General features: G+C 31.3%; 1 protein-coding gene and 1 long non-coding RNA gene across 9 annotated transcripts; one reads left to right on the top strand and one right to left on the bottom strand.

Moving 5' to 3' along the window:
- The first annotated feature begins 350 nt into the window (after positions 1–350).
- Positions 351–17,563, top strand: LOC110619172. Of its 8 annotated transcripts, XR_006351288.1 has the most exons (6): positions 351–486; positions 651–752; positions 6,009–6,137; positions 13,916–16,988; positions 17,196–17,313; positions 17,424–17,563. It is a non-coding gene; the product is annotated as an uncharacterized LOC110619172 (long non-coding RNA). The 8 variants fall into 8 exon arrangements; XR_006351290.1 differs by having other exon boundaries at positions 16,379–16,405; positions 16,699–17,563; XR_002488608.2 differs by having other exon boundaries at positions 13,916–16,405; positions 16,699–17,563.
- On the bottom strand, positions 4,825–27,787 carry LOC110619171 (MADS-box transcription factor 23). The gene is made up of 9 exons (XM_021762442.2): positions 27,642–27,787; positions 27,185–27,399; positions 21,275–21,353; positions 10,476–10,537; positions 5,952–6,051; positions 5,799–5,840; positions 5,637–5,720; positions 5,285–5,439; positions 4,825–5,203 (listed from the first exon to the last, which is right to left on the bottom strand). Exons 2-9 carry the CDS (start codon positions 27,364–27,366, stop codon positions 5,188–5,190), a joined length of 720 nt encoding a protein of 239 aa, XP_021618134.1. The 5' UTR covers positions 27,367–27,399; positions 27,642–27,787; the 3' UTR covers positions 4,825–5,187.

Here is a 27,787-nt window from a genome sequence, read left to right as displayed (position 1 = left end):
AATTTTATGCTTGTAGATACTTTTTTTTGAATTAATAAAATTAGAATTCTTATTGAAAAAATAAAATTGAATTCTAATTTAAATTATTCTATCCAATAACAAATATGTATTTTAATTTTATATATATTTTATTTTAATATTATAAAAAAATAGAGTTGAGGATTAAATTTATTAAAAATTTAATTATTATCGAATAATATATAAAAGATTTTGTAATTATAGGGAAAAGAAATCTTTTAAATTCTATTATTAATAAACAGACGCAAGGACTAATCACTAACCAGGCGTACGGAAAACAGTTGAATCCAGTTACATTGGATTCCAATCCTGTCCCTATTTAAACGTGGATTTTGTAGAAAGTTGGCTTAGATATTTTCTTCTCTCTCTTCAAGCCGGTACACGTCCGACATTTTTCTACACCAAAGCTCTCTCCTTTCCTTCCTTCCAAGGATCTCTCGTCTCTCCATCATCTCTCTTCAATCCACAGTACGTTTCTTTCCTTCTTCAAATCTTCTACTGATCCCTCTTCTTTCTTTCCTTGTTTAACTTTCATGGGTTTTTTTGTTATCTGCACTTCTTCTCCTTGGCTCTCACTTGACGACCCTATTTTTTTTGTTTTTTTTTTTCTTTCTTTTCTTCTTTATTTGCAGGTTTTCTTGGTCGATGTTTATGGTTGTTCTTTGATGAATGTAAGAGTATATGGGCATAACTTTAGGCTATGGTCTGGATCTTCTCTCCACGAAAATGTGAATGTAAGAGTTCATATTTTCGTTTTTGAATATTGTACTGAGTTTTTTGGTTTTTGGATTTGATGTTTACACCTTGTTTGTTGTTTCTTTTCTTATGTTTCTGATTTTCTTTTTTGTGTGTTTAAATTACGCAGCAAATTGATATTAGGTTTGATAAAGGTGGAAATGGGAGAAATGGTTGATTGATGTTTAAATTTTCTGATGTTTTTATGTTGTTTGTTTGTTTCTTTTTATCGTAACTTGGGTAGATTGCTGTCGCACATTCTTGGTTGCAGGCCTATATTTAATCAAGTTTGCTTTACATTCCTGTAGTGTTTCATATAACTCTCAATTTTATCTTACACTTGATAGTAACTATACCTGTATAGCAGGTGTTTTTATTAAATGATTGCAACAATTGACTGAAGCATATCTGAAACTTTTTCTTACAATCTTCCTCTCTGAATCTGTAGAAATAGAGAAATACAATGTTTTTATGGGGTAGACAGTTTTGGATAGGCTCTTCAAGAAAATTCTTTGAGACCCAGTTGATAAATTAGATTGACATGTTCGTCCGTGTTAGCATTAGTTGAATGATAAATTAGATTGGCATAGATACATGCCCTCGTATTGATTTTAATGATGTGATTTTATTTTTCTTACTAGTTTAGGTTTCATTTGCTTAACATGTTAGGCATTCCTTTGCCCTCAGTTTGGCATGATTTATTTCAAATGAATTCTAACAAAATCATGCATGATTTCTTTTTTTTTTTTTAAATGAAAATTTTGTAAGTTAAAAAAATAAATGAATTCTTCCATTCCAAATAAGAAATTTGATAGAAAAGAAATAAATTGAATTCTGGTGAAATCTTTTATTCCAAACAAGGGGGATAGTGTTTGTGTTTAGGATTTCTATCCCAAGTTCATTTAGGGTTTTCTAGGCCTTATAAATTGGCATCTTATGCATTATGTGGAGGTAAGATTGCCCATTTAATAGAATTCAGATTTTTTCTTATCCATTATTAATAAAATTCAGAAATTTTTTCCTAATTTCCTTGTGGATTCAAGGATTTTTAAGGTGTTTGTGTGTATTAAGAAAGCAAAGTTTCTCTTGGCTTTCTTTTATTGATACATATTACTGTGTTTAGAATGTGTAGACATTGAATACCATAAACCTGTTACTTCTTGTATTAATTTCCTATTTAGAATATCAAAACTATAATGTATAAAAGCCAAAAGGGTTTCAAAAGAAAAAAAAACTTCTGACAAAATGCCAGAGAGACTTGAAGGCACTTTGTTGGGTCCAATATCTCCAAACAAAAGTTTTTCAATGATCAATTTATTTAAGTTGCCAAGCAGAAGGGCAGCAACATAAAACACTTACTGGGACCCTAAACAGAAAATATGGAAAAAAATTCTGAAGGGAAAATATGAGTCTACTGAACCCATTTTGTACCAGAAGATCCTTCTCAACACACTGAATTCCAAAATAGCAATAGGCAATAGCAACTTTGTGATTTCAAGATCAGCAATTATGCTACTTCTTTTCTTATTTGCTGTGACCTTTGTCCCAAACTCTCAGACAGTAGATTGCTTAAAGTATCTAATTGATGAATGACTTGCCGTTCCCTCACAATGCCAGTTTCTCTTAGCTTTCTTAGGGCATTTTAGGGAGTGTAAAGCAATTTCTTCATGTAAAACATCCTAATTGAAACGAAGTAAATTTTGGAATCACGAATATGGTGAAAATTACGTTGGAGATTTTACTTGTACTTGTAGTTAGGGTTATTTCTTATTTTGATGGTGATTTCTACAAGAAATAATTCTTTAAGTGGCTATTTTATATTAGTAACTGAGGAGATATTCTGAGAGATTTATTTGGATTTAGAACTTGTGATAAAAGCTATAGACAATTTGCAGAATCAAGGTAGGGATTTAGATTCTTTAGAAACCTCTTTGCAGGTGTAACTTCATGAATTTCTATAAATATTGTGTGATAATTTTTGCATGGTGCCAATGGACGAAATAAAGGGCCAAAACCTTAAATGTAGAGTTAAATAAAGATGATGGACATTGCTGGAACTTCAAGAGAAATGCATGGAATTTATAATTTTTTTTTTAATGTTTGTAAAGAGTGTCAAAAGTGAAATAAACATATTTTGATGATGATGAAGTTAAAGATTCATTGGAAGAGGGTATAACAAATATTAATTGCAATATAGTTTCTTATTGGATGGATTTGTAGGTTGAAAATTCAAGGAATAGTGTTTGTAGCAAGTTACTTGACGAATTGAGGCACTATGGTTTCAAGCTACTAATTATTCCTTTGGCATTGGGAGAATACACTTTCATGCTTTAAACTCAAGGATGAGTTCTCTTCTAGTGGAGGATTTGTCTTGTGGGATTTTATTCTTAAATATGCTTGGACTGGAAATCCTAGATATCCGCACAAAAGATATACACATTGTTAATAATCAATTGGCCTTTCAAGAATTTGCGGTTATAGGCACGCTTGTACAGACGCACATATATACATACATTGGATTTGAGTCAGATGTCTAGTATTGTTGCTAATATGAATGTGAAAGGTTGTTGGTAGAATCGGTAATCCTAGATGTCAACACAATCATTATACATATTGTTTCATAATCAATTGGCCTTTCTATATGCGAGTGTGTATTGATTTTGAATCAGATGTCTAGAATTTGCTGACATGAATGTGAAAGGTTGTTGGTAGAATTGGTAAATTAAGGTGCGAATTCTAAATGCATGTTAATTTTTTTTTTCCTTCTTGTTTTTAGTAATCAGCTTTTCGATAATCTTCGGTTCAACATGAATTGTATGGTTCATACAGTTTGCTGTAAGACCGCAAGGTTTGAACTTTGAAGCAAGTTCCTCTCTTTATATATTTGATATTTGAACTGAAACTTTTTCTAAAACTTGTTCAGCTGGCACTATGATTTGCCTTTGATATATTTTGCTTCATCAACAAAAGTTGTGTTGCTGTGATTTCTATTCTCCTTGCTGTCACTGGCAGTTCTGTTTCTTCCTTTTCCTAATTTGGTAGTATGCCCAATTATTGGAATTTCACCTGGGAACTGGGACTATTTTTTTGGTTGGACTTGGTATATTGGTAATATTTCTCGAAGTAAGTCAATATCTTTACTAATGGTTGCTACTCGGCTTTCTGCCTTCAAATGGCCTTGTATACTACTATGAAGGCATAAAGTTATTTGTTTTTTCCTTCCTCATATTAATATTTCAGGGCTCAAACAATGATTCTGGTTTTGAGCAATTATAGCAGTGAATTTGGGTAATAGATTTTGCAAGGATGGTGGAGGTAGTTGTGTTATCGGTTATCCCTGGTTTGATGTTCATATGGACTTCTTAACATGCAGAAGTATAGTGGTGACTCAAAGGATCTTGAGAGGGTGCCCAAACTTCAGGCTTGGGCCTTTGCCACAGCATATTCTGAGTAGTTGCATTGAGTATAGGAGTCAATTTCTTTGATAGACCTGGCTAAAGGGATTGCGTATCGCATGACTAGAAAATTCTACCAAGTTATTGTTTACTTCATGTCTTTTGCACCTTCATGATCTTATATTCTTGAGATGCTGATTTTGCTCCTGCTGCCATATATTCCTGCATGGCTTTGATAAAAATATGATATTTCCCACTCTTTTTTTAAAATTTTTTTATGTGCATTGACTAGGTGTGCAAACTGGAATTCTTTTTTGTGGATGTTTCTGGTTTGGTTTTGATTGAATACCTGATAGGTGATGAAAATTCATGATTATGTTAAATGCTTTTGTCTTCTTTATACAATAATGCAAATTTTTTAGCTATATATTGTCTCTATTGCACATGGCTTCAATGCATTTTGCAATATTGCCAAATTGTGATTTATGTTTACACCATCATGAAGTAAGGATGGTTAACTATGTTTTCTTTTGATTGAATTGGATACCCCGTAAAATAGGCGCTGTTTTGGTTCTGCAGCCATTTCCTCTGTTTATTGTAGTTTTATTTGTTCGTTTGCTTTTTGCTCTAATCTTCTCATCAACAAAATGAAAGAATGTACTTCACTAGGAACATATTGATAATCAAACAGGAATGTTTAAAATGCTTAAAATTTCCAAAAAATGGATTTAATTACCACAATTCCACCAAGCAGTTACGTTTCATTGATCACAATAAATTTCAAGACAGCTAGAGTAACACCTGGCTTTATCAAGCTTTTTCATTATTGCAATTTTTGCTGATAGGAGGTCTGGCCAATAATTTTACAACAATTTCTAAAGCCTATTTTACATAGTGTATCATACCAAATTTGATTGTCCTGCTGCTGGAAGGTACTGCTAAGAGCTAGCATACATGATCTCATCATGTAGAGGTTTGGCTTTTTCAACTGTGAAGCAAGTTACCAGGGCGATTGTGTTCACAGTTGACAACTGCTTTGTTATTGCAGTTGTAGTCTGTTGAAAATTTTGAAAAGAACTCGGTCAGTTGCTGGAGTAATTATTTTCTCAATAATGTGTAGTATCAAGTGGACCTACCCAAGTTTCATTGATTTTGGTGGTGGTTCATTAGTATGAGGCTGTGGCTGGCTCAGCTGGAGATGGATTGGGGCGTGCAAGTCGTACCCATTGCTTAAAGTGTATGGTGGGTGGGAACTCTTGTTTGCTTCACTTGCATCCCTTTCTCCACTAGCCTGGAATCAAAAGAATTATGTTTAGGCTACTAGGAATACGATAACTGCATTCATTAAATTTTAAGGCAGATATTAGGTGTTGAATCCACTATGTTAGACTCTAGATATTGGTAGCATTTCTTACATAGCAGGTCTTCAAAATATTGCATTCAGAATTGAACAGGAGGTGAAGATATTCGTATCGATAAGAGCAATACCTTCTTACGTAATTCTGCATTCTCTTGACAGAGAATGTCAAATTTCTTGTGCAATTTTAGATTTTCTTGATAAGTGAGATTACCCTGCAATAAAGTTGATGAATCAAAATTAGAATGCCTGACAACATATCTACGAAATGTCATGGTCCATTGTTTTAGAACCTTTCTGTTCAGTTCCTTGATTTCATCAGTCAAAACTTGGTCCTGCATAAGTAAAAAGAAAATGAGCTGCATTAACAATGTGTGTGGAATATGCTTCTACATGGAGTGACCTTGCATAATATTTAAATATTGAAAATGAGAATGCTCTCACACCTTTTTCATCCGAACACCTTTCAGGCTCATCTCCAGTTGGTTTTCTAAATTTTGTAGATCTTTGACACTCAGACCAGAAAGTTCTTCTCCCATCAATTGCCTGTATATGCCACAATGGACTGGTCAACTGTGCTATCAGAGTTATTTCTTCTATAACATATTACATTGGAAAGGTCATATTTACTGGTAAGTGTATGCTACTACTTTCATCATGTTCTGTTTTCTGGATGGTATTTTGTCGTGTCAAAAAATACTTGGGATTTGTAGTTTTAGAATACAAGTTTGGGAAGCTGTATTCTCAGAGCGAATCCATTTTGGAAGCTGGTCATACACTGTAACATTTTAATGTGAGCAGAACCTGCCAAATTCATTAATCTAATTCCCACATGTAGTTCCTCTATTGTTTGCGTTATACTCCCACAATGTTATTACAGCAATCATCATGATTTTGGTTTGCTACATTGTAGTTGTCAAATTGAAAAGGCATGCCTAATAAAAAGTACAGGGCATACAGGATACTAGTTGGATGATAGTTATTTAATCAGGATGGGTTCACTAATTTTACAGCTCATCTAGAATGAGCTGGACTGTAGTGTAGAGTTTTGGGTCTTATTCAAATCTACTTGATTTTGAGTTGTAACAAGTCCAGTAGTTAGGTTTAGTTTTGGTAGCAGGACTTGGATTGAGGAAGGTTATTTTATGCCCTAATTCTTGAGTTTTGCAATCCCTAGTTTTTGCTATCAACCTTTGATTTCTTGACCTCTCAAAAGTAATTAAATTAGGAAGTCTTCAAAGCCTTGAATATCTTGATTTCCAAATACTGAAAAATATAGAACAGGCTTAGCATAATAACCATCAAGAATGTCCTAGCATGCAAGATCATGAACTTAACAACTGTTATTTCCAAATTCCTAACCATAATAACTTAATAACTGTTATTTCCAAATTCATAATAACCATCAAGAATTTCCAAATTCATGCAAGGTGTTAGGGTTTAGAACGCTAGCAGTTCAGTTTCAGAGGAATAAAATGTAACAAAAGAAAATAGAAAGAAAGAAGAAGATAGATTCTAGAGAGAAAATAAAATAAAGAAAGAGACAAATGATAGATACAGTGGCGGTGCTAGACCATAATATTTGGAGTGGCCAAAAAAAATTATAAAATAATTTATTAACTTTTATATTCATGCATGATTTAATTTTTTTTTTACTGCACATATTTAAAACAATTTTATTCATTAATTTTCTAAGAAAAGTTAAACAAAACACATTTTCAAATAAAGTAAAGAGTAACATTAAACATTTTTATTTTAAATTGAGAATGATCAATAACAAAAAGAATAATTAACTTGAAGAATGAAAAGAAAGAAAGGAAGAGAGATATTGATAGGTAAAGGCTTGATTATTACCTCAAGCCTGATTGGATTTTATTTGTATTTATAACAGCTAATTTAATACAATCTAATTTGTAATACATATGTATAACAGCTAATCAAAGGTCAACTATCCCTATATGTCTCAACATAACTAATTAACATGAGATAATAAATAATAAATAATAAATAATAATTAGTTATAGTTTATACTTACGAGCTGAATTTATGATTAGTATGTAAACCTTCTAAATATTATTATAAAAATTTTTGAATGAAAAAAAAAAAATTTAAAGGGAATAAAGAGGCATGGGGCTTGGGCAGAGTAATGAACTTAATAACTGTGATTTATACAGCTTATTCCCTCCACTATAATTGTTTCCACCAATTTCTAAATTCTTCTAACAGCTTCCAGCTTACCTATTAACTACCAAAATTAACCCCAACTTTCATACAGCTATTTATAGAATTACAATCCTTACTGACTCTATTGTTAGCTCTTATTTACTTACCTCCTGCTAATTATTTCTTCTTAAAGTTTGTTCTCATGTATATAAAACAAGGATTTTTCATAATGATCAGAAAAACAAAAAATGACAAGTCCCGTTTCCATGCCCATTTATTTTGTTGTGTTGGGAATAGATCAAGGTTTTAGCATCACCAAATAAGCTATTCGTTATATTCAATGTGTGGCAAATCATAGATTTGGGCAGAGTATTGGGGCATTTAGCATTTGTTTGAACTTTCTTTAGTCGAGCATTCATAATTTTTTCACTTCATATTTAATTTTGCAGCCATATCCTTCCTGTAATTTTATTGCTGTAAGCTAATGGAGGACGTGCACCATCTAGATTATGAAACATTAAAAGGTTGCCTTTAGTCATTTTTCCTCCTGTACATTTCTCAATTTAATCAATAGATTACAACTCATTTTAGATTGATGAGGAAGGGCTAACACTTATTCGATGTGCCAATTGGCAAACATTTAAACTTGCTTATTTTTTATCCACTCACATGTGCAAACTCATTCAACATGCATTAGTGATGAAAACGATGATGAAAAAGAAGAGGGAAGCAGAAGCTTTGAGAAAAAAATGCTTGATGATTTCCCTCAAGCCAATTGGGTATATATACTACTTACAAGAATACATACCAGGTAAGAAAATAATTTAATTCCTTAATTATAACCTAATCATATCCCAATCATATCACATAATCATATCTCTAATTATATACAAAATCACTATAAATCTAGGCTATTTACAGAAAGTACCTCAACTAGTGATATTAATTAATATGACCTTTCTACGTTAAGAAAACTTTATTGTTTCTTGTAATGCTTTTCCTTTGTTACTTCATTAATTAACACATTACTAGTTTTCTTTTAGAGAATTCCTAAAAGAATGAGTGCATTATCATTTAAAGAAAATTGCAACTATGCATCCATATCTCATTCATGTATCCTTTTTTGGATGTTATGTAGTCCAAAATTCCAAAGGTCATATTTGAATGCTTTTTATTATTTTATTTATTTATTTGTTTGGTCATTTAAGTGGCATATAGTTGGGCTTTGTTTGTTTTGCATTTACTTCTAAAGTTGTATTTGTTGGAAAATTATTTATCTGAAAGTTGCACCATTTAGTATTGGGTTTGTTAGAATTGAAGATATTATCATTAAACTAAAGAGAGGTTTACTCCTTAATTGAGGGATTAATCTTCTTCATACTTCAACGGATATGTGCTTTCTTAAGTTAAAGATCTAAGTAGTTTTTCATTACAAAAATGCACCATGCATTACTTAAGGAGATTATGATAATTGAGTAAAGATGTAGCCTTTATGAATTTTACTTCTTACTTTTCTCTTTTTTTTTTTCTTTTTTTCTTTTTTTTTTTTTTTTTTTTTGTCCTTGTAAACTTAATATGGTATTCGAGTTTATTGAACTTTTGGACCTTCTCCTTCCTTATTCTCCCTTAAATAAGAGCCAAGGGTTGAAGACTTAAGAGTCCTTTTTCTTCTAAAGCTACGGTTTGAGTTCCAAAACAATTCTCCTTCTTATGGGTTTGAGTTAGTAACTCTCATTTTATCCCAGCTTTTGGTGAGGAGAAGGGAGCCTATGCATGTTTATTGTTGCCTCTTGAAGGTGTTGGTAAACTTGCTTAGTTGTTGGACCTGTTGTGGTGCTTTGAGGATGATTTGGGTCACTTTTGAGCTGCTGATTTTACTATGTGTGTTTCTTATGGGGTTGGTCTTTTGGATTCAATAACAATCTCAACAAAGGGGAGTATTAGAATTGACAAGATTCAACTTAATTTAAGGAGAAGATTACTTCTTAATGTAGGGATTAATTGTCTTTCTAATTGAAGGGTATGTCTTCCTTAATCTAAGGATTTATATCTTGATAGTTTTTCTTTATAAATAAGCACTATGTATTATGTATAGAGAATATAATAATTGAGTAAATATGTAGCCTTTTATGGTTTTTCCTTTCATTAACTTCTTTCAAAATATGTTGTAAATTGTAATTTTCTTCACAAATCGTTTTATTGAAGGTTTGATTAGTCAAGCATTCTTGTGCTATCTAAGGAGGTTATCATATTGGCTATAGTAGAATACTTCTTGAGAATTAATGGGTTGAGCGGTCAAAGCAAGTGTATCTATTCATTAACGTCATAGTTCTTTAAGAATAAGCAATGCCATGCTTATTGTGTAGAGTTTCAAGCTTCTTGATCTCATCTATAGTGAAAATAAAACAAATTTATCTAAGTTAATTAACTAATATTTAATCATACAAATTGAAGAGAGGCTAATTATTTCATGAGAGTCTAATGACTTCGATGCATCATATACACAAGGTGATAGTCGAGTACTTTGCTATTGTGTTCACATGAAAGGTGGTATGATTGAACTATAGTGTTTTGGTAAGGAAAAATGGATGAGAATGATAATGATAATGTTTGGATTTTTAGGGATAGAGGATGAAACTTTCCAAAGTTTATTGAAGAAGTATAAGTGCTAAATTCAACTAGTAAAGAGCATAATTATCATAGCTTTAGCTTTTAATTTATGGATTCTTAAGGCGTTACTTATATGATTGAGTAATGGTTTGAGAAGATCCGTAAATAAAAGGTAACAAAGTGTTTATTAACTCTACCTATGGCATTCTTGCAAGTATTGCAATTCCTTCCTCAAGCTTGTAGCCTCCCTTTGCCAAAACTAGAACAAAGTGAAAGAAATTATTTAGAAGAAAGCAATAAAATATCTAGAATTTAATTAAAAGGGTTGAAAATAAGAAACAATTTCTAAAGAAAGTGGAATTGATGCTGGTGAAATTTAGAATGATAGAAAAAGTAGGAAAAAATAGCAAGAGAAGTATTTATGTGGTAATAGCTTGAGAGCTTCCTTCCTTGGACAATGATATATTTTATTCACTTGTGTATTTTAACCCATAAGTGCCTAAATTTATAAGAGAAGATGCAAAATATACATGTCATGATATAAATAGGCCACAAAATTGCTCCTAAGCCATTGATTTTGCTAATCAACACATGATTTTCTCATAAGCTTAATTTGCTTTAACATGAGACATTCCTTGAATTAAGGGAGAACTTCATCAAACTAACACCCTCACTTGATGAGATTTTTGTTGAAGTTATGCATCCATCATTAAGCCTCCTTTTCTTTAAGCTCGGTATAAATTTGAAGCATAAACTTGGGGCTTGTTTGGCATAACTTTTACTTTAACTTTTAAGCAATAGAAGAAGAGAAGTAAAAGATAGAGCTTTTAATTCTTGTTTGTGTGTAGAAGGATAATATTTGTTGTTGTATTTCACAATAGAGATTACAACCTATTTATACATGATAGAGATTACAATCTATTTATACATGAGAGACGGTATTTAAATAGGAAGGAAAATCAAGTCTATGATTATACAATCCTAAAATTAAATTACTAATCCATCTATCAATATTTACTTTCTATATTAATATATTTACTCTCTATAACTTATAACACTCCCCCTCAAGTTGGAGTATAAATGTTAATCATGCCCAATTTGTTATATATATAATCAATTTCAGCTATAAGAACAACCAACTCAAAACAATTAAAATAAATAAAGGATCAGAAGAACAAAATTCGTGAACAGTAACCGATGAACAGTAGCCGTGAACAATACCCGATGAACAGTGCCCGATGTCTCCAAATATTACTCTTTATGGGTAATCCAAATGCACAAAACCCTAAGTCTCTAAATGTTACCCTTTATGAGTAATCCCGATGAACAGAACCCTAAGTCTCCAAATGTTACTCTTTATGGATAACCCAAATGAGCAGAGTTCTAAGTCTCCAAATGTTACCCTTTATGGGTAATCTCGATGAACAGAGTCCTAAGTCTCCAAATGTTACCCTTTATGGATAATTCCAATGAACAGAGCCCTAAGTCTCCAAATGTTACTCTTTATGGGTAACTCCTTTATGGGTAACTCCGATGAACAGAGCCTAAGTCTCCAAATGTTATTCTTTATGGGTAATCCAGATGAATAAAGCCCTAAGTCTCCAAATGTTACTCTGGTAAACCCAAACGAACAGAGTTCTAAGTCTTCAAATGTTACCCTTTATGTGTAATTCCAATGAATAGAGTCCTAAATCTCCAAATGTTACCCTTTATTGGTAACCCAAATGAACAGAGCCCTAAGTCTCCAAATGTTACCCTTTATGGGTAACCCAAAATGAACAAGCCTTAAGTCTGCAAATGTTACCTCTTTATGGGTAACCTAAATGAATAGAGATCTGACAAGCGGGCTGCAAGGCAACTAAACGCCTCCACCCAACATCCAAATGGCAAACGAACCACAGATCTGATAAGCGGGTTGTAAGGCAACTTCGGCGTCCTCTCTAGGTAGATGATGAGTGACAAATATTACCCTAGATGGGTAACACAAAAGAACAGGAGCCTTAAGTCTCCAAAAATTTTAAAACTTGACGAGAGAGAAAAAAAATTAAATCTCTACGAGAATAGCTCTAATATCATGTAGAAGGATAATATTTGTTGTTGTATTTCACAATAGAGATTACAGCCTATTTATACATGAGAGACAGTATCTAAATAGGAAGGAAAATCAAGTCTATGATTATACAATCCTAAAATTAAATAACTGATCCATCTATCAATATTTACTTTCTATATTAATATATTTACTCCCTATAACTTATAACAGAAAGTATAATATAAAAGAGCTTTTTATTTCAAATAGTTTCTATGACTGTTTGGAGTGATTATGTCTAAAGCTAATATAATAAATTAAAAATTAAACATCACAAATAAATTATAATAAATCCAACAATATTAAAAATTATTTTATATTTTAATTTAATAAGATCATGGTGTAATATTAATATCATAAAATGAAATTTTTTAAATAAATTATACATTACATGAAATTTACCTACGCATAACTTTTACAAATTATAATCTATCTATTAGATAAGCAAAATAATGATAGATGAAAGAGAATATGAAAGATTGTTGTATCTTATTTAGGGTATAAATGGAATTTTTTAATTTTAAAGTACAACTATTTGGATAAACTTGAAATTCTAACAGTTTCATTAAAAGGGTGTGGCTTCCTGTGATTTTCTTGAAAGAGGTGGCCTCTTCCAAAAGAGCTTCTAATAAATAGAAGCTTTTTTGTAATTTCATCCAAGAACAATAAAAGTAGCTTATTAATCTAAAAAGCCACTTTTAACTTTCTAAAAGCGTTGCCAAATGGGGCCCTAGAAACAAAGAGACTTATGATGTCCTACAATAGTGGTTTGGATGTGTGTACTACTAGATTGGTTCTGTTTGTGAAGCAGAGAAGAAAAATAGAAGAAAGATAAAAGAGAAGTTTTTCAAGGGACTCAATTGCTAGTCTTTGATCCTTGAAAAATTGGAATTTGGTAGAAAAATAGCCCTGATGCTTAAACCACAAGCTAAAATGAATAAGGAGAATGTAGGAGAAAAATTGTTTGAGAACTCAAAATTTAGGAAAAATGAAGAATTAGGATAATATGGGAGAAAAATGGTTTTAGTGTGCAAACACTTGGCATGCCTATGTGATTTTGTTGCTGAGAGCTTACATTCACAAACAAAAAAACTTTAGAGTTGCATTTCATTCACTTGTTTCTTTTATTTGCTGCATAAGAGTCCATAATGCAACAACCCCATAAATCATTATCGTTCTTATCTAATCGTAATGCCCATTATAATGTTGTTACTAATGCAACAACCATTACCCTTAATTAAGTAAGGGTTTTTTTAACGATTGATTTTTATTTTCCTACACCCTTGAGGCACCATATTCTCGTTTTTTTAGTTGGATTGAACCTAAATCCGTAATGTGCACATTTTTGGCGTAATTTTACTTTCTGGAAATACAAACACACAAAAAAAAGATAGAGGGAATGCAAACACACACAAAAAAAGAATCTATCTATCTTTTCCACGCATTCCTTAGGACAGTAAACTTTGACTTTGTATATCTTTTTGGTGGCATGTTTCTATTCTTTTATACTTATTATTGATGGTGGTTTCAACGACATGGGGGAGAAAGAAGGAAAGAGGGATGGTGTATCTCTTGCTTTTGGCATCGGGCCCTTGGCGGGAGGCCTGCATGACGGGCTATTAGTTCAATGGTAGAGCGTGCCCCTGATAATTGCGTTGTTGTGCCTAGACTATGAGAACTCAGCCACATGGATAGTTCAATGTGCTCGTCAGTGCCTTTGAGATGTGGATCATCCAAGCACATTAGCATGGCGTACTTCTCCTGTTCGAACTAGGGTCTCAAACCAAACTTCTCCTTAGCAGGATAGATGGGGCGATTCAGGTGAGATCTGATGTAGATTCAACTTTCTATTCACTCGTGGGATCTGGACGGTCTGGGGGACCACCGCGGCTCCTCTCTTATCGAGAATCCATATATCTCTTATCAATGTATGGACGGCTATCTCTCGAGCACAGGTTTAAGTTCGGCATCGATGGGAAAATAAAATGGAGTACTTAACAACGTATCTTCAAAACCAAGAACTACGAGATCGCCCGTACAATGTAATTTATGTAATTTGATGGTCCATTTTTTTGTGTTTCTCATTAAATACCTTGCCTATGTCTTTTGCCTACCCTTTTCTTTTGGACTTTTTATTAAAAGTTGCCTTGTATTTTATTTTTATTTGTATAGCAATATTAGAGGATGCCTTCTGAGAAATTGTTGAAGGACCAATTGGTTCATGGTGCATCTTGGCACCCATTGATTTTAATTTCTCAATTCAATATTGCAATTTAATGGAGTGTTCAATTGCATGACAAAGAAAGTAAAAGGAAAGTTTGTAATTCATATCTTCACAGAACAGTTGAAAGTTCTAGGTAAAAGATGGTTTTTACTGGCGAGTGAACGGGTCTTGTGGTCTCCTAATCTTACTTGTTATTCCATCAACTTCCTAGATGGCATGAATGAAAAATTGGCAGTGGCTTTTTGATGAGATTATGCTAGTTTGTCATATTATATTTTCTTTTTGTGATCATTAACCTAATGTGCTGGTTTCTAAGAGTAACTATTAACAACAGAAATCTTGGTTCATTTTGAGGTGCTTAATTTTTTAATGCTTTTGATTGTAGGAATAATTTACTGTGGTGAAAATATAGAAGTTTAGCACATCAAGGAAAGGAATTTCCATTGGCTATTTGTGATGGGATTTTGAAGGTTGGTTAAAAATAAAGATAGAGAACATAGTTTTGAGTAATCCTAGTGTAGAAAACTTGGATATGGAATAAGCTTGTCATTAGTGAAAGAACAACAAAAGCAAAATGTTTGTTGGAGATTCCTGGCAATAATATTGTGCTATAGTAAATATGTTGACCAGGTGATAGATAAGCTTGGATAGTTTCATTAGGAAATTATTTTGGTCATAACGCATTAAGTAAGCAAATTGTTAAGAAATCACTCAACAAGCTTAAGCTTGTAAATGAGGACCCAAAAATAATCTTATATATCTTTTGTTACTCATTGGTTTAGGATAAGCAAATTGTACCAAATATAAAGACTTAGGGCAGTCCAACTTTTAGGATAGAGATGTTCTTAGCCAATTTTTCCAATATGGTATTAAAGCTTGTCCCCATTTCAATATTGGGCCTCCTGTAGATGTTTATACTTGTAAACTTCACACTCAAAATGTTCATGTTTGTGTGGCAGGGGAATATATTGTCCTACGGTGGTTTTGAGATGAGGAAATTGTATTAAATATAAAGACTTTGGCAATCCTTCCCTCTTGTGCTTGCTTTGGTGTAGAGTTAGGCTCGATCCATTTCTCAAATAATCTTTAATAACCCCTACACATGAATGTCCACTAGGCTTGAAAAATAAACAAGCATAGAGTCACTTCATCTTATACTTAAATATTCAATTGGAAGGTCTATAGTTCTTAACAAATCTTACTCCTTCAAAAATGTCCTTTGCAATTTACCATCGGATGGATTTTATGCATAAAGACATCTTCTCCTCAAGTAAATTTATAAAGGTCAAGAGGGGAAAAATCGCTAGGGAAAAGATTTTGATGAATGTTAATTTTCAAGAAAGAGAGTCTTTTAAGTGAGGAACGCTAACTTTGCAACTACACTTAATTCAAATAAGCCTTAATAGTAGTCTCGTCGCGGTTGGTTAAATGGAAGTTTTGTTCTCCCTTTCCTTTCTTCCTTTCTTTCTTTTTTTTTTTTTTTTTTTTTCTTTTGTGTGTGTGTGTGTGTGTTTAGGAGAGGTTTATTGCTACCAATATCAAGCCCGTTTTTCCTATACTTCATTGCATGCCGTTGGAAATCTTTCTCTTGAGGAACATATCCAAAACTATGTGTTAGTATGCTTAACATCCCATTCTAGTGCATAGGTTGTTATATGACAAACATAAACCATCTCAATCATTCCTTCACAATTTCTAACTTCCTAAAAATGCTTTTACTCATTCTCCAGTCTCTATTTCTATCTTAGCATTGTCATCCTTTTCATGCTATTTTTTTTTTCTTACAGCAAAGCAGATTGAATTGCCGATCTAAGGTAGTTGCAGTTTCTTAGACTCTACTAAAAGATGCTATATATTTTGAATATTTTTGCCAACGTCAGTTTTGGTCCAATTATCCCTTTTTCTCTCCTAGTTGAACCCATTAACCCCACCCTTTTTCCTTTTTGGGTGTGGGAGGCTTCTCTCTCCCTCTCTTTTTGTTTCTCTTGCTTTCTCTCTATAATTTAACACTAGAAGTGAAACTCGAAGTACTACACTGATGAACATTATGAAGCATTTTAATATCAATAAATTAAAAGTAAGCATGTTTTTCTTTAAATGCTGGCAGCAAAATTCATGGAAGTGTTAAGCATTATAGCGTCACGTAATTTCTGTGATGGCCGGGTTTTGCGGCACTGTGACTGATATTGGACTAGTGATGCTTGGACTGGTAAGCAGGAAGTCACAAGTGCCTTGAGTATTTACATACTGACCTAAATGTAGTATTGGATGTTGGAATGCGACGTCTAACGCAAATGTTGAGTTAGATCCCAGAGCTTGTTGCTTTTTGGAAGAAAATGGCATTGCAGAGATTGCCATGGGCTTGAAAGAGAACCTGCAGAGCGTTGTTAAACAATTGTAAGTGAACTTGGGCACTGTTGGGAGGAGATTTATGCATGAATTTGTCACGTGTTCACCATGAATTTTGATTGTCTAATAAATTGTTTTCTGACAAAGGATTTTGTGCTTATACATATGTGAAAAGGATTTTCACAGATGTCATGCTCTCAACTTTGTCAAAGGTGATATTTCCAAGACAGAAGCTTAATGTCTGGTTGTGTGCAGTGACCTGACTGCTACAAAGTATCCAGCAACTACTGGGAGGTCCTTAATGCTGCAACACATCTAATTTTAAGTTATAATTAGTGCTGAATGGAAGCGACTTTAAGCATTACTGAATAAGGTGATGATGTTTAGCTCTATTGTACTATATCTAACATGTGCAGTTCATGCTTAATAATTAAGGATGTGTCTTACTAATGTATTGGTTACCTTTTGATATTTTCTCTTCAGGGCAATTTGTGGTTTTCTGTAATTCGGCGAAAATCTCAATTTGTACTACAGCTTGAGATTGGAGAACGTATTGAGATGGTTGTGTCTTGAAAGTTTGCCTTTCGAGGAACCAAATAGTTATACATCAGAGATAACTTGAGATACCTTTGGGTTTGTTGCTCTAAGTCCTCTTACTGTGATGAGTCTTTGTCAGACACATTTTGAACACTTACAAAGGTGGCTAGAGGATCCTCCAAGTATTAGGAAATGGAAAAATTGATTGTACCCGTGCTTGACATCCATACTTGACTCTTGAGTAACATGTATTAGAGAGGTGAATCACTGTAGAATTTGACATATTCCTTGTATCCATGAGATCTGGCCTTCTTTGACGGGCCTTAGAGCTGAATAATCTTCTGCAAGAAAATTTGAAGGAAGTTCTGTTCTGAAGGAAAAAAAATTGTGTCATTCTTTTATACTTTTATGTAGCTAGCTGCATACAACTTCCAACTTGAATTGCCTATTAATATAAATAAGGCATAATCTTGTGGAGGAGTTATTTAATGGACAGAAACCTGATTCTGTCGTTTCTTGTGTTTTTGTAACTCCAACTTCACAAGTTGTCTAGTGATGATGGGTTTTAGAAGCACCTTGAAATATGGCCATCCCATTTTCTGATAACTTAGCTGGGTAAGTGAGACCCTTCTGCTTAATTATAGATTTGCACTGTATATGGTTCTGGAATATCCAGGTAACTGATTGCTGAGGACTACGGCATGGTATCACAAACTATGGTTATGATGTCTCTTCAAGGTTTTCAACCCTTTACCATGCAACATCAGAGGGGTAAGAGTTTTTAGAAGCTTCCTTTTCACTCTGAAAGATTTTGTTTGGTTGGGGGGAGATAGAATGAGAGAGAGAAGGGGGGGGGGGGTGTTTGTTTGAGCTGCCTTAAGTAGCAATCAGTGACTTAACATTGACAAACATCAGAGTGTTGGGGTTCATTTATTCCTTATTAGTGCAGTGCTTTATCATTGCAATTTTGGTGAGCTATGCCTTGTGTAGGGCAAAACCTCCTGAAGGGAGGGTCACTTCCAGCATCTCAAGACATGGGATTGAGCAAAATTTCTGACTAAATATGTGCCATCATTTCTTTCCACTGATGTTCACAGCCTAGGTGAACTCCAATCACAGAGTCCTCAATCAAAGAATATATGCGCATTCATACTTGTTACACTTTCCATGTAATTTTTGAAGGGGTCTTTGTCTTGGGCAGTAATATCCTTCTTGGGCCTGCACTATGACATTGTCTAGGACCTTGTTTGCATCAATTAAGAATTACAAGTTGATGGTCTATTCTGACTAACCTTTTGTAAGTTGTGGTTCTGTTAGAGCAATCTGCCTTCAAGGCGGCATAAAGTTCCTCTCAGCTACACATGTTTCTCTGAATTTTCCTTGTTTCCTCCATAGTGTTTTATGAGATAGAATGCTTTTATGGGTTAAACTTTGTCCTGTAGTATTGAGAGGCAACTCTTGCAGTAATGATTAATGACAGAGTTTATGTACACAAGCTGAATGATTAGGTTCCGACCCTGGCTAGGTATTAGTAACCTGAGACTAGCTTAGAAATGAAGAAACCCTGTTGCAGTCTTCCTAACTCCTCAAGGTTGGCATATGTCTTTGTTATTTCACACAAAGTTGGATTTCTGTTTCATGATCAGAAAATGGAGTACAGCAGCAGAAGCTAATTGAGGAAAAAAAAAAATTTCGCGTTCCTAGGTTGAGCTGTGAACATGGCATGCATTCCCTTTCTGCAACTTATGAAATGCAATAAAGAAAAACTGAAATAATGTTCCTCATCTTTTACTAGGAGGCTAAAAAAACCACATGCTTATGTGAGCACTACCTTTTCAACTATTGATTATGCATGAGAACAATGTGAAAGTATTTTCTTATTTTAAATACACTCATCCTTACGTTATGAGCACGTGCTTTTCCTAGCCCCTTTCTCTCTCTCTTTCTTTTGCTCCCTCTCTCCTATTCTTCTTGCTCTCTCTCTGCTATTCTAAACGCTTGAGAGATGGTGTTGTCTTTATGTAGATGAGAGTACTACTAGTTTATTATGTTTTTACCCTACAATGATCTTACTTTCGTACCTAGAATAAATACTAAATACCACAGGATAATAAACCAAAACTTCAAAAGGTTTGTAACTAATCAGTAAAATATGCCCTCTTAATAAAAACATGACCAGGTATCATCAACAGCTCACAAAAAGTTTGGCCTTAATACAAAATGGAATGAATAAGAAAGGTACATGTAATGGACCCAAACTGCATTGAGAGTGAGAATTAGTTTAAGGAGAGGGGAGGTAATTTTGTGACCTGAAAACTTTTCTAAATTATTCAATGAAAAAATTGTTTGCAATGAGTGGTTGGATTTTGGAAAGATTCTTAGGTTTGAGCAATGTGAAGCCAGAATTATTGATCTTTGGGCATATGAAATATGAATCTCTACATTGTTCATTAAATGGGTGTTGAGTTGCCTTGCTGATAACTGTTAAAGGGACTTTCTCGGAATATGAAGTTTATTGTGATGATCGAAATACTGTAATCAAGTCTAGAGTTCACTCAGGTGACTATCATTGTTATGGTTTTCAAAGATAGTTCTTGTAAGATTTTATAATATTAGATTGCAGAAATTGTAATTTGGAATTTGGTGATTGCTGATTTCCATTTGCAATGTAGCTTGGAATCAAAGGGATAGTATTCTGTTATATAACTTGGTCTGCATATCATGTATTTTGGCCTTAGCCGAGAGTTGTGTGATGTATTTGGGAACAGCCTCTTTTTTACACATTATGAGGACATACTCGTTGAGTTTGGGCTGAAGGCTTAGTTATTATTGTTGTCCCCCTCTCTTCCTTCTTCCTTTATGCTGTACTAATCTTGTCTGGCATCTCTTTCCATCATTCTGCAGATGCAAATGAAAGGCCATATTTTTGCTTCCTTGAATACTTTCTATTCCACTTCTATTAGTCTTCTGCCTTTGTGAATAATCTTGCATACTGTTATTATTGGTGGTTTATTCTTTGATTATATTGAAGCTTCAACCGTCTCTACCTTGATCTTTTTTGGTGTCCTACTTTCTGTTTCATGCATATGTATGTATAAAGGGCTAACCTTAGTTGCACGTTCCAGCTTTTTGGGGATCAAGATAGTAATTTAGGATATTGTTTAGTTGTACTGAGTTTCATTTTAATGTATTTTTTTTGTTAGTTTTCTTAACATTTCCAGTTTTTACTTTTTGCTGGAGAATTTGTAAAAAAACAAAGTTTGGAAATATCTTCAGAATAAGCTTGTTTCTAGGCAAGAAAGACTGCAGATTTCCATCTGTTATATACTCTACTTTTGTTGGGGGTGTGGTTTGTTTTATTTTATTTGGTGATGCAGTTGTTTATTACATGTAAGTCTAAGATAACATAGCAAACAAGTTCTAAAATTCTTCCCTACTGATCATTTGCTGTTGATGTGTTGAAGCCAAAGAGTTAATACTTCAGATATCAGTGAATCACCCACTGAAGCCATATACCTTAACAGGTGATGTGTTGAAGTGGTTTCCGTTGAGATCTGGAGACGACTTTAATATCATTTAGCTAAAGCTTATTGGTCTCGGAGAATTTTTATGCTCTGGTAGAGCCAAGTCGTTTAGACATTTGCAGGAATTAGGAGGACAATGAATTCCTTGTTCATTTCATTTTGAATTTTTCTTGTCCTTGATTTTGCTTTTAAACTAAAATGCAATTAGTATATGATAAGAAGAAAATGTAAATAGAGCTGAGGAAGTCACAGCAGGGTTTGATAAGTAATTACCTTGATTTCTGAAGCAGGATTCATCAGTTGATTTTGTTCCTCTTTCAGCTTGTTGTAGCGTTCAATAACAGAGTTCATACTGAAAATTTCCACCAAAAGTATAAATATATAAATTTAAAAAAAGGGTAAAATGATAATTAAATCATGATTTTGTAAATGTTTAAATTAGGAGGTTCAAATTAAGGAACAACTAAACTTCTAGCATCTTGGTGTTAGAACGTATATCCAATCTATTGGCAGGCATTTAAATCTTACAAATCAGTGTTGATGAAATGGGTTGAATTTAATTTTATAATTGTATGATGAACTATGAATTCAATTCCATTCATTTTTTTTAATAATTTTTTTTTATTTGAAATGAAAATTTTTAATTATTTTAATTTTTAAAAAATGAAAATTATGCATGATTTTTAATAAAATAGTCTGAATCTCTGATTTTTCATTCTTTTGAATATTTTAAGTTCTTTCTTCTCCTAAATAAAAAAGAAGACATTAACTTTTCAAATATTTTGCAATTCTTTCTAACGCTATGTCTTTCAATTATTCCCTTTTTAAGGATTAGTGTTTTATAGGGATTAGTATCTTTTATTCAACGAATACATTGTAAATTAAAATGAAAATAAGTCTTAGTTCAATTAAGATTTTATATATTTTTTTAAAGTTCAAATAAATTCAATTTAATATTTTAGGTCTAGTTTTGTTAAAGGTTAATAAATCATAATATTTTTGAATAATAAAATATTTTTTATTGTTTAAAAATTAAAAATTTTAATATTTTAATTATTATAAAATTTCAAAAAATATATGAATATAATAAATAATTTTTAAAATTATAAAAATGATGTTTTATTATGTAAAAGATATTTTTTATTATTAAAAAATAATATTATATTAGGTGATGATTTATTTGACTATTGAGTATTGAGTAATAGTATGAGATTTAATTGGTCTAAAATTCATTTGATTTTAGTTTAATTGGATTTATATTTAAATTAAAATATATAAAAAATTAAATATTAAGTTTTATTATAATTTATAACTAAATTGAAATGGGATAGAAATTTATAATTTCCTAATAAAAGAATAAAGTTTAGATTTATTAGCTAATCGTAAGAATTAAAATTATTAGTTTTAGTGTAGCGTAAGGAATAATATTTTTCTAACAGACTCAAAAAATTAATTAAATATTTATGATTTTAATTAAAAAAAATTTACTATTTAATTTCTATGTTATAAATAGCCTTTTGATTTTAAAAAATATAATTAATATTCATACTAAAAAAATATTAATATTTAAAATATTAAATTAATTAAATAGTCTTTGTATATTAAATTTTTACACAATCTTTAATGTTTAAAACCGATCGAATTTATTAATCTATAGACTTTTTAAAAATTAGAATGAGATTAAATAATTAAAACATAATATATATATATATATATATATATATATATATATATATATATATATATAATGAAAAGTGGATGTAACAGATTATGAATTGTAGCACTCAGACATTTTAAATTATCAGATTATTATTATTATTTGCATTTGCTTTGGTGTAAATGGTATATATTGAATTTATAAAATGAAAATTTATATTTCAAATCTGCATTATATATTATAGAAGCAAAGAGAGGGCTGCTCTCCTAAAATTTTAACTTTTAAATGTAGATAAGTTAAACATGTGTTTATTTTTAATGAATTACCATATTTAGCACTCTTAGATTTTTTTAATAAAAATTTCATTTTAATTGTTAAGTATATATTTTAACACTATTAAAATATAAATATTGCGAAAAGCATTGTGCTCAAGAAAAACAATTTTGAAGGAAAAAAAAATTGTGATTATATTATAGAAGTCTTCACTCTTCATACATTTCGACAGAGTAAACAAACATAAAAAAATTGACTTGGGATGCAACATTTAACTTTCAGAAGAAAAAAAATTATAAGCAATTTTTTTAATAAATTACTTATCTAATTCCCCCGAAAATTATATATTTTTGAACAAATTAGTGCTAACCAAAAGTAATTCAGTAAACAAATATGATGATTTTCATGTAAATCGATTATATGAATGTTTCAATATTTTCTTTTGAAAAATTTTCATAAAGAAATGTCACAAAATATTGTCTAGATTAAATTTATAAATTAATCTAAGATATAATTAATTACACATATGATAATCCTGAATGCTAAAATTATCAATGTTCTGTCATTTTTTGGTCTTTATGATTCTCTTGTAAGTTTTCTCCTTCGAGGATATTTGTTCTCTCGTAATGAAAAAATATTTGATGATAAAGTTCTCTCCTTCGAGAATATTTGTTCTTTTAATGGTTAAGAGTTTTGGATGACTCTTTTTCTTTTAAGGAAACAATCATTTTATCTATAACGAAAACTATTAAATTTTAGTCCAACACTTTGTCCAGAATCAAAATTTGTTGCTCTAAGAGAAATTTGATGATATATGAATCAAATGGAATATAGATGCCTCATCTATTGGGAAGTTTGGACCAACAACTATAAGAGGTGTTTTTAGAGATTCTAATGGTCTTTTTTGTTTGAAAAAGCTTTATCCATCTCAGCTCCAAGGTCTGACATTTGGCCTTCAAAGAAGGGTTCAATTGTGGAGTCTGATTCTATGGTTGCTGTTCTGATTTTATGATTTTTATTTTATAGGTTTTGAACCAAAACAATCACTCTTGGGACTATCCTCAATGTATAACTCTATCAATAATAACTTAGATTTTTCCTTTCTATTTCGAATTCAATATGTGCCTACAAAAGCTAATTGAACTGCTAATGCTCTTACTTTCATTGCAAGGAAACTTTTATTGCTTGGCTTGAATAAGTTTTGATATTTTGTTAAGTCTCGTTTTGTTTGTTTTTTTTTTTATTTCGCTGTTTGTAAATTTTTTCATTTTAACTCGCTGTTTGTCATGTTTTGTCCCTGTATTACTAGGATCCTTTTGTTACTCTATATTTCTCTAGGTGTTTATATTCCACAACGGATAGTGTGTGTTATAAAACAGGTTTCTGATATATTTTTCATTATCAAGTTTTTTAATTTAGCATGAGTTATCTTAGAACCAGGAATCTGATTATCACATCTAAAGTTTTTCATGCTCTTTTGAATAAAATTTTCTCTCCATATATATATATATACATAATATAAAATCAGTGTTTGTAAGGTTTTCCTACTACCCAACCTCTTAGAAATCTTGTAAACTAGCTACCCAATCCAAACTCCGATTGGTATTGCTATTGTTATTTTGAAAGGCTCTTTAACATTGGAAAGGGAGACAAGGGTATTAGATTTTTGGATTTTGATTTTAAAAAAATCATAACTATGAGAGTTTTCCAGACTATTCATTGTTAATTTATATATATATAAAAAAAATCATTACTAACATTTTTAGTAGCCGATTAAATAATATATTTGTATCCGTTGTATGAATCTCATTCTATATTTAATAGTCACAATTTAGTAATTTATTACTAAATTTGTAATGAATTAATAACAAAATTTAATAACAAAAGTTATGAAATCTACGATTAATTTGATAAAAAAAATAAATTCGTCACTTATCAATTACTTATTTGATAAAATAAAAAATTATCAAAAATTAAATCTGTTACTAATTTTAATATATATATATATATATATATATATATATATATATATATATATAATTTCTATTAAAATATTGATTTGTTATTGTATTTTACAATAAAAAATTAATGTTATTATTTTAAATTATATTAATTATATGAAAATTAAATATTATAAAATTAAACAAGGAAAGTTAAAAAAGTGAAAGAAAATGAGAAAATAAAAAGAAAATTATGATAAAAATGAAGAGAAAATAAAGAAAAGGGGAAAAAATGAAAAAAAAAAAAGAGAGAGAGAAGAGAGTGGAAGGAAGGGAGAGAAAATGAATGGAAATGATAAAAATGAAAGAGAAATGGAAGAAAATAACATAAAAAAGGAGATAAATAAATATGTAAATTAGTAATAGATTTAATAATAGATTTAAATATATTATGAAATTTAAAATAAATGTAGGTTTTTAAAATAAAAAGATTATTTTTTAATTTAATAAAAAATTTTGGCTCTGTTACTAATTTGCTAATTAGTAATATATTTAATTTGTTATTGCATTAAAGAAAATATAAATTTTTAAAAATAAAATTACAATATTTTTCTTTAAAATTTAATAATATACAGAAATAATTATTAAATTTATAAGTGAGTAAAATTTAATAATGTAATGTGAAATTCATTACAAAATTTAATAACAGATTTCAATCCTTTATTAATCTATAATTAGTAATGAATTTTAAATTTTATTATTAAATTTATAAATAATTTTAATTTCTATAATTTAATAATAGATTTAGCTATATTAATATTAGTCCGTTACTAAATTTAATACAATTCGTTACTAATTAGTGAAAGATTTAAATCTGTTATTATTTCAATATATTTTTGTAAAATTTAAAAAAAAATTACTTTCCCCTGAGTTAAATTCCTTGATTATTTAGAAGCAAACTTTCTATATGTCTATTGGAAATATAACTGTTCTCAAGGTCTATAAACTTAAACTTTTAAGTTCAACATTACTTTATTAGAACTTTTTAGAATAAAAGATTTTTTTTTGTCAAATTAATCTATCTCTATAAATTTATTAAATCAACTCCGATTGCATTAATTAATATGATTAATTCTTATTGAAAAAAGAAAATCCAAAACGCTCAAAAACAGTAGTTCCCATGAACTATTCAACCCACAACCTTCCTTATTACTATGTATAATCTTGTTCTTTCTATATATCAAGATTCTTGGATAAAGAAAATGGTATATCATGAGGAAAACAACTAAGAATCCTTGTTATGGAATTAGCCAATCTATATACTCTCATTGATCAACGTCTAACTAAACAAACGAGAAAAACCAAGATCAGAAAACTAAGAATCAGAAAGATTAATTGTCTATGGTGCAATAAAGGGAAGAAAATAAGAAAAAAAAAATTCAGCTATACGAGATGGGAAGAGCACCAAGATTTGACGTAAAGCTAAGCTCTATGAATTTCTCTACTTCTCAATCACCAATGGATGAATCTTGCAGCTTGCTCTCCAAACACAGCTTCAGATTCTTCTAACTCATAAGGATCTCTCTATCCTTAGCTGTGTAAATAATGCACACCAAACTGCATCCTGATCATCTGTAATTCTTGATATACTTTATCATTATACTCCTATTTATGCCAGTAAATACAATGCTCAGCATGAGCTTCTGATCATCCTTAGTACTCTTTCATGGTATCAGAGCAATACGGCTCAACACCAAACTGTGACTGACTCACAAAAATAGTTTCTTCTAATGGCTCTCCCCACTCAATATTTGTCTATCAAACTGACTTCCAGTAATTACTTGTAATGGAAGACAAAGATTACGCCACCCTTGCATGGTTATAGCCTTGAGAAACTCATCGCCATTGGTTCATCTAAGCTATAGAAAATAATGTTCCTAATCAAGCTCACTGTCGCAGATTCTACAGCCAGAGAGCTATCCTTAGCTACGTAGATAATGTATAAGCTCATCTCTTCTGGCAAAAAAAAAAAAAAAAAAAGCTCATCTCTCACCATGGGAATGCAGATGAAACCACACATAATATGAACATCGCTAATATTAACCTTAATTCTTTTAACTTCGTGAGATGATTGAAAAAAAAAGCGCAATAATTTCTAGCAGAAAGATTGAGAGAGATAGATTTGGTTAAATGTTTCCATATTAAAATTATCAAACACTTAGTAGGCGATCGTAAAAGCTAGAACAGCTACCTGCAGCATAGATGAATATAATGCTCGAACAGAAAGTTAAAAAGAGGGAGAAGGAATATAACCTAGAGCTTGCATAATCGTAAAGCTTCCCAGTGCTGGAGAAGATGATTACTCCAACTTCTGCATCGCAAAGGATTGAAAGCTCCCTAGCTTTCTTAAGCAACCCACTTCTTCTTTTCGAGAAAGTCACTTGCCTGCTCGTCGAATTGTCGATTCTGCGAATCACAATCTTTCCCCTCCCCATTTCTTTTTTCCTTCTCAATCTTAATCAATTTCTCTGCCAGATCCAAGAATCGGGGTCAGGTAAAACATAAAATTTCCATTCAAAAAAAAAATCACCCAAAGAAATGAAAATATGAAGGACTCAGCAACGAGATAATAGGAGAATGATGAGAACGAAAACAAGGTCAAACCACCATAGATTCAAGACAGAAAAAGAAAGTGAAAGAAAAATCAAGAAAAAGAAAAGGATTTTTGACAGAAGTAGAAATCTTCAAGAAACAAAATCAAGAAGCTTACTTGATTTAAGCTGTAAGTTGGAGTAGAAACTAAGGCTGAGAAGAAGGTCTTCTTCTGTAGAAGAAAGAAGGCTATAATATCTTATGCTTTATATGGAATACTAAAAGTGGTTTTCTTAGAGAAGCAAAAACCACTAAGCTGTTTCT

Source organism: Manihot esculenta, chromosome 7 (genome assembly GCF_001659605.2).
Source record: "Manihot esculenta cultivar AM560-2 chromosome 7, M.esculenta_v8, whole genome shotgun sequence".
NCBI lineage: Eukaryota > Viridiplantae > Streptophyta > Magnoliopsida > Malpighiales > Euphorbiaceae > Manihot > Manihot esculenta.
The sequence above is the reverse complement of the archived record's forward strand: the minus strand, read 5'-3'. Positions and strand labels throughout refer to the sequence as shown.